Source organism: Mauremys reevesii, linkage group 1 (genome assembly GCF_016161935.1).
Source record: "Mauremys reevesii isolate NIE-2019 linkage group 1, ASM1616193v1, whole genome shotgun sequence".
NCBI classification, from domain to species: Eukaryota; Metazoa; Chordata; order Testudines; family Geoemydidae; genus Mauremys; species Mauremys reevesii.
In genome coordinates this window covers 135,718,231-135,733,249 of record NC_052623.1, presented here as the reverse complement: position 1 = coordinate 135,733,249, position 15,019 = coordinate 135,718,231, and the positions used below count along the sequence as shown (strand labels likewise).

The 15,019-nt window shown below is 43.0% G+C and overlaps 1 protein-coding gene across 10 annotated transcripts in view; it reads left to right on the top strand.

Moving 5' to 3' along the window:
• MID1 (midline 1) overlaps positions 1-15,019 on the top strand; it is a 387,109-nt gene that overhangs the window by 366,772 nt on the left and 5,318 nt on the right. For 9 of the 10 annotated variants that reach the window (XM_039504352.1, XM_039504354.1, XM_039504355.1 and 6 more), the window contains one exon: positions 12,219-12,380. In XM_039504352.1, coding sequence (XP_039360286.1) covers positions 12,219-12,380 — 162 coding nt within the window. Of the gene's footprint in view, positions 1-4,723; positions 5,240-12,218; positions 12,381-15,019 lie in introns of those variants that run through there. The other variant, XM_039504361.1, reaches the window with a different exon arrangement.

Here is a 15,019-nt window from a genome sequence, read left to right as displayed (position 1 = left end):
TGTTTATGGCTTCTTCAGGTCTCTCTCAAGAGTGAAAAATCGGTGGCTGTTTCTTTTAATTTTACTTTCGTCTGTAAGCCATGGAATTGTAAAGTTTTATTTTAAGTCATAAAAAAAATGGAGATGCCATTTCCTTGTTACAAATACCAATTCCAAGGGGAGAGAATCCCTACAAGCCTGCTCTGATTTCTTTGATGTAAACCTCTATAACATGATTCGGTCCAACTTCCAACCATACTCAGAGATTTGTGCACCAGCCTCTTGTTTTTACCCAGAGTGCTCTTGAGAGGGTTTTTTTCTTCATGTAGCTCATACTCTTTGTCCTGTAGTGGAGTTGAATCTTCCTGTTTTTATATTTGACTTTCCAAGAATGCAGTTGGAATACTGGAGTGTTAACCTCTTGAATTTTGAAATAAATGGCATATTCAATGGAACCCTCTTACAGTGAATTATTTTCCCCAGAACAGTTTAGTATAAGTGGAAGTGCACTGTTGCTGGGTTTGCAGTCTTCACATTGCAGTTTACTAAAACAAATTATTCTATTTTAATATAATGGAGTTCCAGTAAAAGCTGGTTTCCCTATATTTGTGGCATTTACATACTGCCGCATAGTAAAAGGCATTCTTCACTTCTTCCCCACCCATCCCCAAACAATGCATGCAGTGGCTGCTGTTACTGCAGGTTACCTCCTACATAGAGTCTATCCATTTCTACCCATGAATTAGTCAGGAGGAAGTAGCTAGAGTACTGTATCAGGCCAATATGCTTCTTTCCCCAGAGGCTATGTGAATTACTTTGGATACGTACCCACACATTCTACTTATGTAAGTTGTTATTTTGGAATCCATTTCTTAGAACTGCATAGCCAGATTTGCTTGCACTTTCCTGTCCTTGCTACATTTCCCTCAGCAAAAGCATACGTTATTAAGAGATTATTATGAATTCAGCAAGAAAAACAAACCTAAGCTTTACTGATACATTTTGTGTCCAACATAATAAATTATAATATCTTTTATTAACTGATAAATTTGGAGGTTAAAATTTGATCCAGGCCCTATATAATACAGAAAAGATTATTTCCAAATGCGGCCAAATTGCTTGGCTACCAAAGACCTGGCAGCACTGTTTCTATAACAGTGTAGAACTTTAAATTAAGCAGCTTTTTACTACGGTAGTTATTCTCAAAGCTAATATTATCTGAGGAGCTGTTTGCACATTAGCATCTCTGAGAAGTAGCTAATCATCTGTAATCTAAATACTGTAAATGCCTTTTTATAATTACTGTGTACTTGTACTACTTGCTTTGCATGCAGTATAATTTTTTTACCCCTTTTAAATCATGTGAAACATAAATCATGTAAAAACCCTAGTACTTTTTTAACATAATAGAATTGCTTTAGTACACTACAGTAAAGGTCAGCTTTTAACTCTTTTTGTCTTCACTGTATGCAGCACAATGTGTTTTTGACCAGCACTCATGCCTCTCTCTCTAAGACCAAATACAGGAGGCAAGAGGTTAATTCTATTACTCCTGGTCATTGAGAGAATCAGGCCTGTTATATATATTTAAAGATACAGTATAAGGTGAAAATCTACCCTGAGTTACATGGCTACAACCCCCATGACTTCCATCATAGAGGAGGATCACTCCTATCCCACAAAGAGAGAGGACAGATGGCCATGTGGTTAATGTACTGGACTGGAACTCAGGAGATCTGTATTCAATTCTCAGCCCAGTCACAGACTTTCCATGTGACTTTGGTCATCTTAGGTCCCCTACTGTAAAATGGGGATATGATGGGTTAGATCCCAGAAACCCCCCTGGGAGCTGCCAACTGATGTGCCAGGACTACCTCTGCTCCTGTTTTCCCTGCCAGCTCAGGACTCCAGCACCCTGTCTTGCTGAGCCAGACACTCCCGTCTGCTCCAACAAAGACCCAGGGTCTGAATTACTTGCCCCAAAACTGCAGGTTTACCTGAAAACAGCTAACAGAAGAGTGCTTGTCTTTAATACCCATGGGGTCTAAACCCAAATAAATCCATTTTACCCAGTTCATGTGACATGATCACATGTCACTGCAAGACTTCATTGCCCACTTGCCATCCACACCTATACAGGAAGACTTACAGGTAAAATACACCCATCTGCAGACAATTGTCCTGGTTAATGGAAGTCATCAAGATTCCAAACCACCATTAATGGCCCACACTTTGCATAATTACAATAGGCCCTCAGAGTTATATTTCATATTTCTAGTTTCAGATACAAGAGTAGTACATTTATACAAATAGGATGATCACACTCAGTAGATAATAAGCTTTGTAATGATACCTTACAAGAGTCCTTTTGCATGAAGCATATTCCAGTTACATTATAGTCACACATCAAATTTTTATAAAATCATATAGACTGCAACGTCACAGGGGGAAATAATACTTCCTTTGTCTAGTTAGACTGTTTTCTCTCTTGGACAGTTTACACTCTTAGGGCAGGGTCCATGGATCCAATTGCAGGATCAGGGCCTAATCTAGAACCATATGCTGGGTTACAGGGTACATTTAGGGCCTGATTCTCATTTACTCCCACTTTAAGGCCTTTTATGCTGCCAGAACAATGTAAAGAGACCTTAGTGTAAATGAGAATTAAGTCTTTAGTCTGAGATTTTCAAAAGTGCCTAAGGAGGCTAGGTACCCAACTCCCACTGAAATTCAATAGAGGCTGGGTGCTTGTCTCCCTGGGGCACTTACTGTCTGAGCTGTTTCAGTGTATTTTGACTTCAAATTCCTTGGGGCACAGATTATGTTTTCCTCTGTTTTTTGTAAGCGTATTGAACACATTGCTAGAATATAAATTATTTATTGTTGTTATCCTCACTGTTTGTTTATTATGGCACTGATCACCCAAAGAATGGTGGGAGAATAGTATTTAATCTTTAGGTTAGGTAAACTGTTGGACCTAAAGAAAATGCAAGGATAAAATTTTCAATAGTTAATTCGATTGAAAGTCAACATGACTTTGTATTTGACATTACTGAGAACTATGAAATTATGCAAATTTTACTATGTCTCTTCATATAGTTCTTTAACTGATTAAAAGAGATTTCCTATATTCTAAAGACAAATTCCACAGTGCTTTCTCAGTGAGTATCTCTTTAATGTACAATAGCCAATGTGCCAAATGTGGGATAAAACTAGGAAAACCTCAGACTGTTAAACCAGTGTTCAAAGATCATATTGCTTAGGAGAAATTGTTATGTATTTAACAGAAATTCTGTCTATATTAATTTCATCCATATGGGAATGTGGAGAGGGAGGGTTATATATCTGTCACCTTCTCCCACTGTCATTGCTTCACTGATGTGAGTTGGTAATAAATTTATTGAAATAAAGCATTTTTAAACAATTAAAATTCTTGGGAGATTAGATAACCTTCCAGTGACTTATGTGTTCCTGGTGTCGTTTAAAAAGAGAAGTGTTTTGTTAAACCAGTGTAAATTTTAGTAGCATTTACACATTGGGATTTTTTCCTGTCTGGTTTTTAAAGTGCGTCAGCAACCAACCCTGGGGAAATAGCTTTACAAATTATTACCTCCAGATTGTAGAAAACTTAATTATTTTTTTTTTCAGTGAAAACTCACACATCCTGCATGGGCATCACTGTACTGACTGCACCATTTCAGGATGTAATTTAAATTCCCTAAATTCTTCTAGGATACGTACATTGTTTTACCACCTGCAGGAGCCTTAATCTTAATGTTTAAAGCCCTAGATTTCTGAAACAAGAAACCTGAATCTACAAACAATATGTGCACATGCTGTGATTAGGAGCAGTTGTATCTCTCAGCTGCTTCTTCTATGGCTGTGCATAAAGCTTAATGGTGCTGCTGTGGCATTTAAACCATTGGCCACTCCTAGAGGCCTGGGAAATGTTCACACAACCAGGTTGCTCAGTTGGCTGATCATTCCTAATCCTCTTCTTCCCCTTTTCCCAGCTAACTGGGGTCAGGGTGCCAGATCAGTCTTTTCCAGGCTTGCCTCTCCAACGCTTGTTCCATATTCTCCTCCGTTCCTAATTTTCTCCATTTCATAAAAGAAGTGGCTATTCTATTATGTCTGCCCCTGGAATAGAGTGGGGGACTAAACAAAATATTCTCTCATAAGTAATAGTTTTGTCTGGCTCTTGCTGGTTGTCTGTATTTGTTTTAGATCATTTTATAATAGCAGTTGGGGAACATCATCATAACTTTACTTTTTCAGCTTTTGGGGCCAAAGAGTTGTTTGGTCATGTGACAGCCCTCCAAGGATAATCATCAAGGTCCCCATTCAGGAAAGCATCCCTATTCAAATGAAATGTAAACATGTGTTTATATGGATATACTTAACCATGTGTTTAAGTAACCTCCTGAATGGGCCATTGATGATTGTCCTGGGGGGCCTGCCACATGACCAAACAAAGCTTTGACCCAAAAATATTCTATTTAGAAATATTCTGTTTTATATCAATAGACACAGGCTGCAGAAGTTTTCTCAGTGACCCTCTAGTAGCAAGATATCCTAATGCCTTAGAGTGGTGTAGTTATGCCAACATCCTGGAGTCTAATGTTCAGACTGTTAAATAATTTAATAACTAATATGTACATATAGTTAATTTTATAGCTAATATGGAACATGTGTAAATCTAGAGGGTGAAAACCCATAACAAATGTTTCTGCGTTTTTTACAGTTCCTCACATACCTGTTTGAATGCAGGTTGTAGACTGACTTTATTGAGATCATTTAAACTTCATCATCCTCTGATGGATTGCATCCAGTTTAATGTTGTCGAAAGGTTCCAAGGCAAGCTAGAAAAATTTACTTTAATTGGAGAGTTCTAGGGATTGATACAGATTTCCAGGTCATTTAATAAATGGCAATTACAGTATCAACAGAACTAACACGGTAGCAAGGAGCATAACTCTCACTACCACTGCCTAGCTAACATGGGCATGGAAGGATGGGGCATACCCAGCACTAAGGGTTGGCTCTTGCTGTGATGAGCACCTCCCATGATGAGCTGAGTCAGTGGGAGCAGAAGGTGCTCAGCGCTATCCAGGAGGTGTGCGGCGCTTTGCAGGATCAGACTGTAGAAGCAGTTGAAAAATAAGTGAATGGATCTGGTGGCCATTCATGGCCTTATTCTGTGGGGCTCTGAGTCCATCCTGTGAGCTGAGTGCCTTCCATCCCCAGTCATTTAATAGCAACAGACCGTGTTCCTCACTGTGGTGGGCGTGTTCAGCACCATACTGGATCCCTCCCTACATCAGTTTTAAAAAGCAGCTCTATACAGCACAGTGTAACAGCAACTGACAATAGGGCCCGAGCCTGCCAAATGTCAAACCCTGTATGTTTCCAGTGCTTGATGTGGAGTCTCTGATTGCAGAATGCTCTAAAACCGCTACTTGAAGGGATTCTTTTAAAAAACAAAACAAAAAAAACCCCAACTGTCTGCATGTTCAGCAAATTTGTTCTTCTAGAACAGAGCTAAAATAATGAATGTGCTGGTGATGACTGAGCCCCAATTCAGGAAAGCACTTAATTACTAGCTGAAATCCATCCTTGAGTCCCATTAACTTCAATGGGTCACAAAGGCAGAATAGTAATGCTTTCCTGAATCAAGGCATGAGCTTGCGAGGTTGTACATGACTATTATTATTGTGGACACTTGGTAGATTCCAGGCATACCACCATAGGAGTGAGCCTGATCCTTCAGTCGCTGAAGCTGGCAGCAAACTTCCTTAGATATTAATGGGAGCAGGAATAGGACCTCATTTAGATGATGTTTCAGTGGGACATCAATCAAGTATGGCATTGACATTGCAAAAGCTTGAGGGAAGGACTTCTATTAAAGCACTGAAAGCCTTCAGAAATATTCTATTAAAACAGTATCTATCCACAGCATCTTATTGTCCTTCCTAATGAGAATCAAAACCCTTTTGGTGCATTATTAAATTCTCTCTCGAAGTCCTTGTTATTCAACACTGTTACTGCAATAGTCCCTAGGGGCCCAGCAGGTGGGGTCCAGTTGTTTAATTCAGAATAACAGAGTAATAACTTGCAACAGCGGTTGCTTCATAATTGTGCTAATTTTCTTTGACTGCCAAATATACTGATACTAATCTATGCTCACAGGAGGCCCAGGACTAAAGTAGCAAAGGCTGTGAGGATGGTCTGAGCAGTGTAATGCAATAGGTACTGCACTTCCCTGCCCTATGCTGGGATCATGCCCAGGGGTTCTTTACTTCCCTTCTCTCATGAGCAAAAAACTCACTCATAGAATAAAAAACCAAAAATCAGTAGATCTGTTTAAGAGACAGAACAGGGAATGGACAGATACTGCTGTAGGCACCATACTATAGGTGCTAGACAGCACTGGAGTCTCTGCAAGGAAAGCACTGGGTTCTTTTCTCAGCAGATGGGTGGCTGATGGATTTGTCTGATCTAATTTTCCCAACATCATTGTGAAAAAACTGAGTGCTGCAAATTGTTCCTTACAGTTTAAAACTCTTGTAGTGGATGTTTGGGAGACATAAATAGGGTCAGGGAGCTCACTGGCTTACGAACAAAGAAGATACCAGAATTCATTTTTGCTGTAAAACAACTAACAAAAAATGTTTCAGGTTGGGTAAACACAGTTGTTGTTCATCTTGACAGCAGTTAGTATCAAAATACCAGTATCCTTGATGTGATCAATGGCTCCATGCAGAGGTGAAAGTAAGCCGGTACGGTGTACCGGCAAGAGCCAGTATGCTGTGCCGGACTGGACCAGCTTTCGCAGCAGTAATTTAAAGGCCCCAGGGCTCCAGCTGCTGTGGGGAGCCCTGGACCCTTTAAAGTGCTGCCGGAGCTCCGGCAGCCGGGCTCCTGTGGTGATTTAAAGGGCCCAGAGCTCCACGATGGCCGGAGTCCCGGGCCCTTTAATTTGCTCCTGAGCCCTGGGGCTCCCAGCTGCCTCTTTCGGTTGAGGTCACGCCTCTTCCAGTTGAGGCCACGCCCCTGCTCAGGACTCCGGCATACTGGTAAGTCCTTTAAGTTACTTTAACCCCTAGCTCCATGTCTAGTTGGCAGCCAGTATCAAGCGGAGTGCTCCAAGGGTTGGTCCTGGTGCCAGTTTTGTTAAATATCTTCATTAACGATCTGGAGGATGGTGTGGACTGCACCCTTAGCAAGTTTGCAGATGACACTAAACTTGGAGGAGTGGTAGATATGTTGGAGGGTAGGGATAGGATACAGAGGGACCTAGACAAGTTAGAGGATTGGGCCAAAAGAAATCTGATGAGGTTCAACAAGGACAAGTGCAGAGTCCTGCACTTAGGACGGAAGAATCCCATGCACTGTTACAGACTAGGGACCGAATGGCTGGACAGCAGTTCTGCAGAAAAGGACCTAGGGGTTACGGTGGACGAAAAGCTGAATATGAGTCAACAGTATGTCCTTGTTGCCAAGAAGGCTAATGGCATTTTGGGTTGTATAAGTAGGGGCATTTCCAGCAGATCGAGGGATGTGATCCTTCCCCTCTACTCTGCACTGGTGAGGCCTCATTTGGAGTACTGTGTCCAGTTTTGGGCCCCACACTACAAGGAGGATGTGGATAAATTGGAGAGAGTCCAGCGGAGGGCAACAAAAATGATGAGGGGGCTGGAGCACATGACTTATGAGGAGAGGCTGAGGGAACTGTGATTGTTTAGTCTGCAGAAGAGAAGAATGAGGTGGGATTTGATAGCTGCTTTCAACTACCTGAAAAGGGGTTCCAAAGAGGATGGATCTAGACTGTTCTCAGTGGTAGAAGATGACAGAACAAGGAGTAATGGTCTCAAGTTGCAATGGGGGAGGTCTAGGTTGGATATTAGGAAAAACTTTTTCACTAGGAGTGTGATGAAGCACTGGAATGGGTTACCTAGGGAGGTGGTGGAATCTCCTTCCTTAGAGGTTTTTAAGGTCAGGCTTGACAAAGCCCTGGCTGGGATGATTTAGTTGGGGATCGGTCCTGCTTTGAGCAGGGGGTTGGACTAGATGACCTACTGAGGTCTCTTCCAACCCTGAGATTCTATGATTTTATGTTAGAATAGGCCACAGAATATTGGGAACCGTCAGCCATTCCAGGTCTGCTTTTTCAAGATAAAATACAAAAAGATAAGTTTAATGTCACTGCAGCTTGGTAAGAAGAATGGTCTAAAAGCTATGGAACTAGTCTTGGTGTTAGAAGACCTGGGTTCAATTTCTGACTCACTCCAGGTGTTTTACCTTGGGTAAGTCACTTAGTATATGTCTACACTGCAGTAAAAGACTTATGCCACAGCCCCTGATTGGGCTTGCAGAGTTCAAGCTGTGTGGCTATAAAATTGCAGTGTAGATGTCTACTGAGACTTGGAGCTGTGGGGGTTTTATTGCAGTTTAGGAATACACTCAGGCCTGGATTTTTATAGGTATTTATGTGTTGTGGCACTCAGCTTTGCAGCGCCTAACTGTTTTAGGAGGTTAACTCTCATTTTCAAAATGGATTTAGACATTTAGGAGCTGGAATCCTGCCTAAATCCCTTTATGAAATTAAAAATTAGGCTCCTAAATCAGTTTGGCTGAGTGCTGCAGTGCTTAAATACCTATCAAAATATGGGCCTTCGTCTCTCTGTGCCTCAATTCCTCATTTGGAAAATAAAGGTAATACCTTCCTACATTGTTGTGAGGATAAAATCCATTAATAATTGCGAGGCAGTCTATTACGGCGATGAAGGCTAAATAAGTACCGAGATAGAAAGAATGAACTAATGAAAGACCATAGAGACAAAACAACACAGTTAAGAAATTAAAAGAGGAGTCCTAAACTCTATCCTTAATGGGCTTCCAACATAATTCTGGATTTATTTAAGTTTATATACCCTATCAGCATAGTTATTTTTATATGATCTCCTTGTGTGTGTGTTTTCTTAACTTTTTTTTTCACAAAAGGTTTTGTACTGGCACCAGTGTATCTTCATGTATGATAGAGTCTATTGTCAACTGGGAAAAGGCACTATCCATCCATGTTTCCTGCTCCCTTGGTAAAAGGCAGGATAAAAAGTCAAAACTCCTCTGAAAATATACTGGCTTTTATAATGTGTTCCAGCCCCAGTGAAGTTAAAGCCTGAAAAGAACTTCAGTCCTCTCATCCAGTGCAAGATTGTTCCTTTTTGTTATATTTTCCAATCTTAAATTATTATTTTAATTATTATTTATATAATGTAATTACATGCATATATAATTATTAACATCATTGTTATTTCTAGAAGTGTTTATAATGCAAATGTTTATAGTGCAATAGTACCTAGAGGCAAATTAGACTGAGGCCTATTATACCAAGTACTGTTTTAAACACATAGTACTAGTAAATGATTTGTCTCAATGAGGCTTTGTGGCGAAGTGAGACTCAGCCATGTGGTGCCTCCTACTGGTTATCCTGGGAATTAGCTTGATTTCAGCCCGGAGCACCCTCTCCTGGCCAGTGGCTCACCTGCCTCAGGCCCCATGTCCCGCTCAGACCCCGATGCCCTTTACCTCAGCGTTCTGCCCCTGCAGTACCCCCACTCTGGGTCTCCCCTCCCAGGGGAACTCCCACCCCCTAAACCCACCTTGCCTCAGCAGCTACTGCCAGTCATCATCCAGCCCCTGCTCACTGGGGCAGACCACAGTCTGTAAACCACTCATCATTAGCAAGAGGCGGTTTGGACGTCCTGCTTCTGCCTAACCCCAGGCTGCACTTTGAAACCCCAGTACCTGTTTTGGTCTTTAGCAAGGCCTGCAGCAAGGGGAGTTCCCCAGCTCCTCTTGCCTTTCCCCAGCCCTGTTCTGTTCCCTGTACCCTGAGCTCCCAGGCAGCCAGATCCTTATCTCCCAAGAGCTAGAGAGAGACTGACCCAGCACCTGGCTCACAGCCCTTTTATAGGGCCAGCTGTCTCCTAATTGGCCGTGGCCCCAGCTGTGGCTGCCTTCCCAATCAGCCTATTCTTATTGGCTCTCAGCCCCAGCCCTCTCCAAGGGCTGGCTTCTAACTCTTTCAGGGCCAGAGCGGAGTGACTGCCCCGCTACACACACCCCTCCTCAAGATCCCCATCCCTGGGGGCAAGGGGGTCTCCTCGCCTGGACCAGTCGCACGTGCGCCTCAAGAGCAACTCGCTTCTTTTCTGACTCCTCCAGCTGCTTATGCAAGCGGGTCTCCTCATCTACAATGGCCTCATACTCTTTTGCGAGGTCCATGGCATTTGATTCGGCCTCGCAGCGGGCCTGTTCTTCAGCCTCCAGCCGCGCACACAGGCCAGAGTCCCCCGGCCCCTCTTCCTTCAGGGTCTGGGTTCCTACTACTACCTGCTCTACAACAGCCTGTGTCCCGGCCTCGTGCTGGCCCCACCCTGTCCCAGTCTCTTTGTCTGCCATCCCCCATGGGTGGCTCTTGGGCAGGTCTACTGCCATCTCTGCAGCATCTACCCATCTGGTCCTTGACCCGTTTGGGTCCTCAGGCCCCTCCACCTGAGTTCACCCTCCTTTGAAGGGGCAGTTCCTCTTTATATGGCCCTGGTCATGGAAGCCAAAGCAGGCTCCCTGCCCCTTTGCTGCCTGGGGCCCCGGTTTCTTCTGTTGGCCCCTCCCTGGGCTGCCCTGGGCCGTGCTCCTTGAGGTAGGGCATTCCCTCCATAGGTGTCCCCGCTGCCCACAGGCCCAACACCTTCTTCTCCTCCTGACTTCCCTCACCAGGTGACCTCTCGTATGGGGCTTGTCCCTTCTCCAGGCTCCCTGCCTCCATCCCAGTAGGGACAATTCACCCTTACATGTCCACATCTCCCACAGGTGTAACAAGCCCTGAGCTCTGCCCTGGGCCTCCTGGCCCCAGCGTTGGGCTTCTCCCACCAATCTTGGCGGTCTTTTTGGAACTTCCCCGCGGGAGTTTCACCAGGGCCCACTGTTCCTCTGTCAGTTGCCCCAGTTGTGCCTGCGAGGCCCAATGCACCTCCCACTGTCTCTCCTGGTTCTCCCGGACCACATGGAGCAAGGTCTCATGCCTCTCCTGTGTTCCATTATCCCCCTCCATGGGGGCCCTGGCACCGGAGACCAGCTAGGGACGGCATAAGAGCCTTCAGCAAAGAAAACCTCTGTATATGCTGGGTCCATTGTCCCCTCCTTTTCCAGGCAATAGTCCCAGTCCTCGCCCTGCCCCTTGTATCAGGGGTGTACTGCAAATGCTCACATTCTCCACCACCTTGTAGCAAAGTGAGACTCACCTGTGCGGTGCCTCCTATTGGCTTTTAACCCTTTCAGGGCCAGAGCGGGGTGATTGCCTGGCTACAGGCTTCCATCAAATCTTGTAGGAAACACTTACACAGCTTAATAGATCTCACTGTGGGACGTTTTCCCCTTTTGGTTTAGCCTACATTTTTCTTTCCTTCGTAGTTTCCTTTTATGTTATACCCTCATCTGGATGCATCTCACACACAATAAAAGTTTATAACTGTATACAATGGAAAGGAGTACTAACCTTTCCCAATGAACCACTGGGAAAGAAATCAGAAAAGTAATAAAATAAATTATAAAATATTTGATTACATCCATCTGGCAAAGGCGATACTGAAAAGATGACACTTGCACAATATCCTGAAGTCTAACAAACTTAGGCTCTGATGGACTGCCAGGAGAAGTAAGATCTGCAGTTGAGATCTTTCCACCAACAACTTGCTTCAGGTCCTCAGAAATGAACATTAGGGGACTGTCAGCAAAAATGCCTCAACACACCTCATGGCGATGAGTCACATTAGTCTTTTAAGTCCTAAAGCATACAACTCAATTCATTGAGTCAAAAAACAGACTGATGGCATTTCCACATCCTCTACTCCTTAAGCAATAAACCATTCCTTGTCTAGGGACAATTGAAAGTCCCCAGACTGTCCACACATCAGTGAATCATCTTTTAAAGGTCCATTTTTCATGGTTGGTTTCACATACTAAGGTTTTAAAAAGTATACTGATTGAGTCAGTGGAAATTAGTGAACCAGTTGGTAAATGTTACAGCCCTTCAGTAAGGAAAGAGGCAAGCTTCTTGTGGATTGTTTAATGCCTTTTCAGGTTAATGTAAATATTCATGAGTGTTCAAAGTATGTCTCCATTAGTTACAAAGTATTTAGTGTGTTATGACTAATGTATTTGGTTTGAAATTACAGGTTTATGCAACTCAGCCGACAGTTGGATGATTGTTCCAAATATCAAACAAAACCACTACACAGTGCATGGGTTACAGAGTGGCACTAAGTACATCTTCATTGTCAAGGCCATTAATCAGGCGGGCAGCCGAAACAGTGAGCCTGGCAAGCTGAAGACAAACAGTGAGTAGCATGGAATCCAGCAAACCCACCTGCACTCCCACACTCCCTGTCCTCCCCACTCTCCTTCAGAGGTTTGATACTTGAAAGGCGCAGGAGTATAAAGCAAGTTGCCTTGTTTCAAGTGCTTTATACTTAAGCCATTTATTTTTCACCCCATTCAAGACAGCCAGAGTCCTCAACATGACAACACCGGGATCTCTTTTATTCTGGAGGTCCACTGAAGCGTCCACATCATTGAAAATACCACTAGCAGTAGCAACATCAAGAAGAAATGATTGAAAATGTTTCTTTGTTTTTTTTATTACTTCTCATATTGTCTTGCCCTTTTCTTCTACTGTTATAGGACATTTTATTTCTTTATACATTTAAGAGGATGGTCATTATATCATTAAAATGAGCTAAATTGGGTCTTCTTGGATCCCTGTTTTATGATATTGGGAGCCTCCCTGAATTTATTATAAAAACTATGTGGGGGTGATGGAGTCAGAGGTCTCACTTTTAAGAAAGTGATTGAACAAAATTATTAGTGGATATAGCATAGCACTTTAAAGCAGTGGTTCTAAGCTTTTTTCCATCTGTGGTTTCTTGTCATGCCCTAGCTAATCCCACAATCCTTTTAGACTACAGATGGGTTTGGGTGTTGGATAGAGAATGTGGGGGCTCGAGGGGCAGTTACTGGGGGATAATGAAAGTGTTGGGAGATTACTATGGGGGAGCTGGTGCATTTCTTCATCCTCCCCTGTCCAGCTGGCCAGCACTCTATCCCTAAGTTACTGACTTATACAGACAATATCTGCTACTAAAAAGAATGCGTGTAGCAGTAAATACAGTTTTAAGTAAAGCAGGCATTTCCCTGCCTCTGGAGGACCCATGTGGGAAATGGCAAACTTTCTTCTTTTTTCACTTTGGGACACAATGTGACACACAAGCAATGGTTACTGTCAGGTACCTGTAACATGAGCTGGCCTGATGCAAACCAGTACAGAGAAAGACATGCTTCAGATGATACTTTGTTAATACAAAGACTAGAAAGCAGGTAAAGAGACATGTAGGAGGTATTTTGCTGATACCCAGTGGTAGAAGCAAGCAGATACTGTTAGGCTTTGACACATGTTTTTCCCCACGGATGCTATGTTCTAAAGGGCCTTGATACGTGCATAATTATGTATGTTAGGAAAGAAAATATACCCCTATATCTAAAACCATTCCTTCATCTTTAGTATCAAAATAATAGCGATTGAGACAGTGTTGGCTTAACCTTTTCCTTTAAATGTTTAGCCTTTCAGATTTCCTACAGATCTGAAATAAAGCATGTTGAATATCACTTTTCAGACCAATTTCATTCATCTTTTTATGCTGACTTCAATTATTTCAATTCCCCTGCATAAGAATTACTTAGCTCTTCTTTCACAAACACTAAGGAATTCACATATTAATTTAAAATGCACATTTATCAATACCATAAGGTCACAGAGCCACTGAGAATGCTCATTTCTACTCCCTACTCATGTAATCAGATCTTCCACTTATAAGAAGATTTGCCTTTATATGAAAGAGGATAAAGGAGAAAAAAGGACTTTGTTGGCCACTGGTGGTGTCATATTTTTTCCAGTTGTCCTTCAGAAATTCTCTGGCAGAAGTAAAAAGATCTTTCTGCTTTTTAACACAGGTAAGCTTGTCAGCATCAGAGCAGGCATTATGTATCTACAGAGTTTGGTTTACCAAACTGCTTCCTGTTATTGTCTGCAGAACCTGTGCTATGGCAGAAGATAGCTGCCAACAGCAACAACAGTGATGTTTTTACACCATATTGTTTGGACCAAGTTATAGTTCATTTCCTTCGTTTTAATTCACAGTATCCACTACTGTCGGCATCCCAGCATAAATAAAACTAAGAGAGAGTGAATGAACAGACCAGGGTAGCACTTCTTCTGATTTTCAAACTTCACAATCCCATAAAATGAAGTAATACATTTTTTGCAATAGTGATAAAGCCATTATTGTCATTTTTCTTTGTTGGCAAACTAATAAGAATGTGTCACGTATCAGAGGGGTAGCTGTGTTAATCTGGATCTGTAAAAAGCAACAGAGTCCTGTGGCACCTTATAGACTAACAGACGTATTGGAGCATAAGCTTTTGTGGGTGAATACCCACTTCGTCAGATGCAGCCACCCACAAAAAGCTTATGCTCCAATACATCTGTTAGTCTATAAAGTGCCACAGGACTCTTCATCGCTTAATAAGAATGTGAGGTTTTCTAAAATCTAATGCAGGGATCGGCAACCTTTGGCATGTGGCTCACCTGGGTAAACCCCCTGGCGGGCCAGGCTGGTTTGTTTACTTGCCGTGTCCGCAGGTTCAGCTCCCACTGGCCATGGTTTGCTGCTCCAGGACAATGGGGGCTGCGGGAAGTGGCGCAGGCTGAGGAATGTGCTGGCCGCGGCTTCCCGCAGCCCCCCTTGGCCTGGAGCGGCAAACTGCAACGAGTGGGAGCCGCGATCATCCGAACCTGCAGACACGGCAGGTAAACAAACCAGCTTGGCCCCCCAGGGGGCTTACCCTGGTGAGCCGTGTGCCAAAGGTTGCCAATCCATGATCTAATGTATAACAAAAAAAGCCAGAATGAGAGATTGCATGT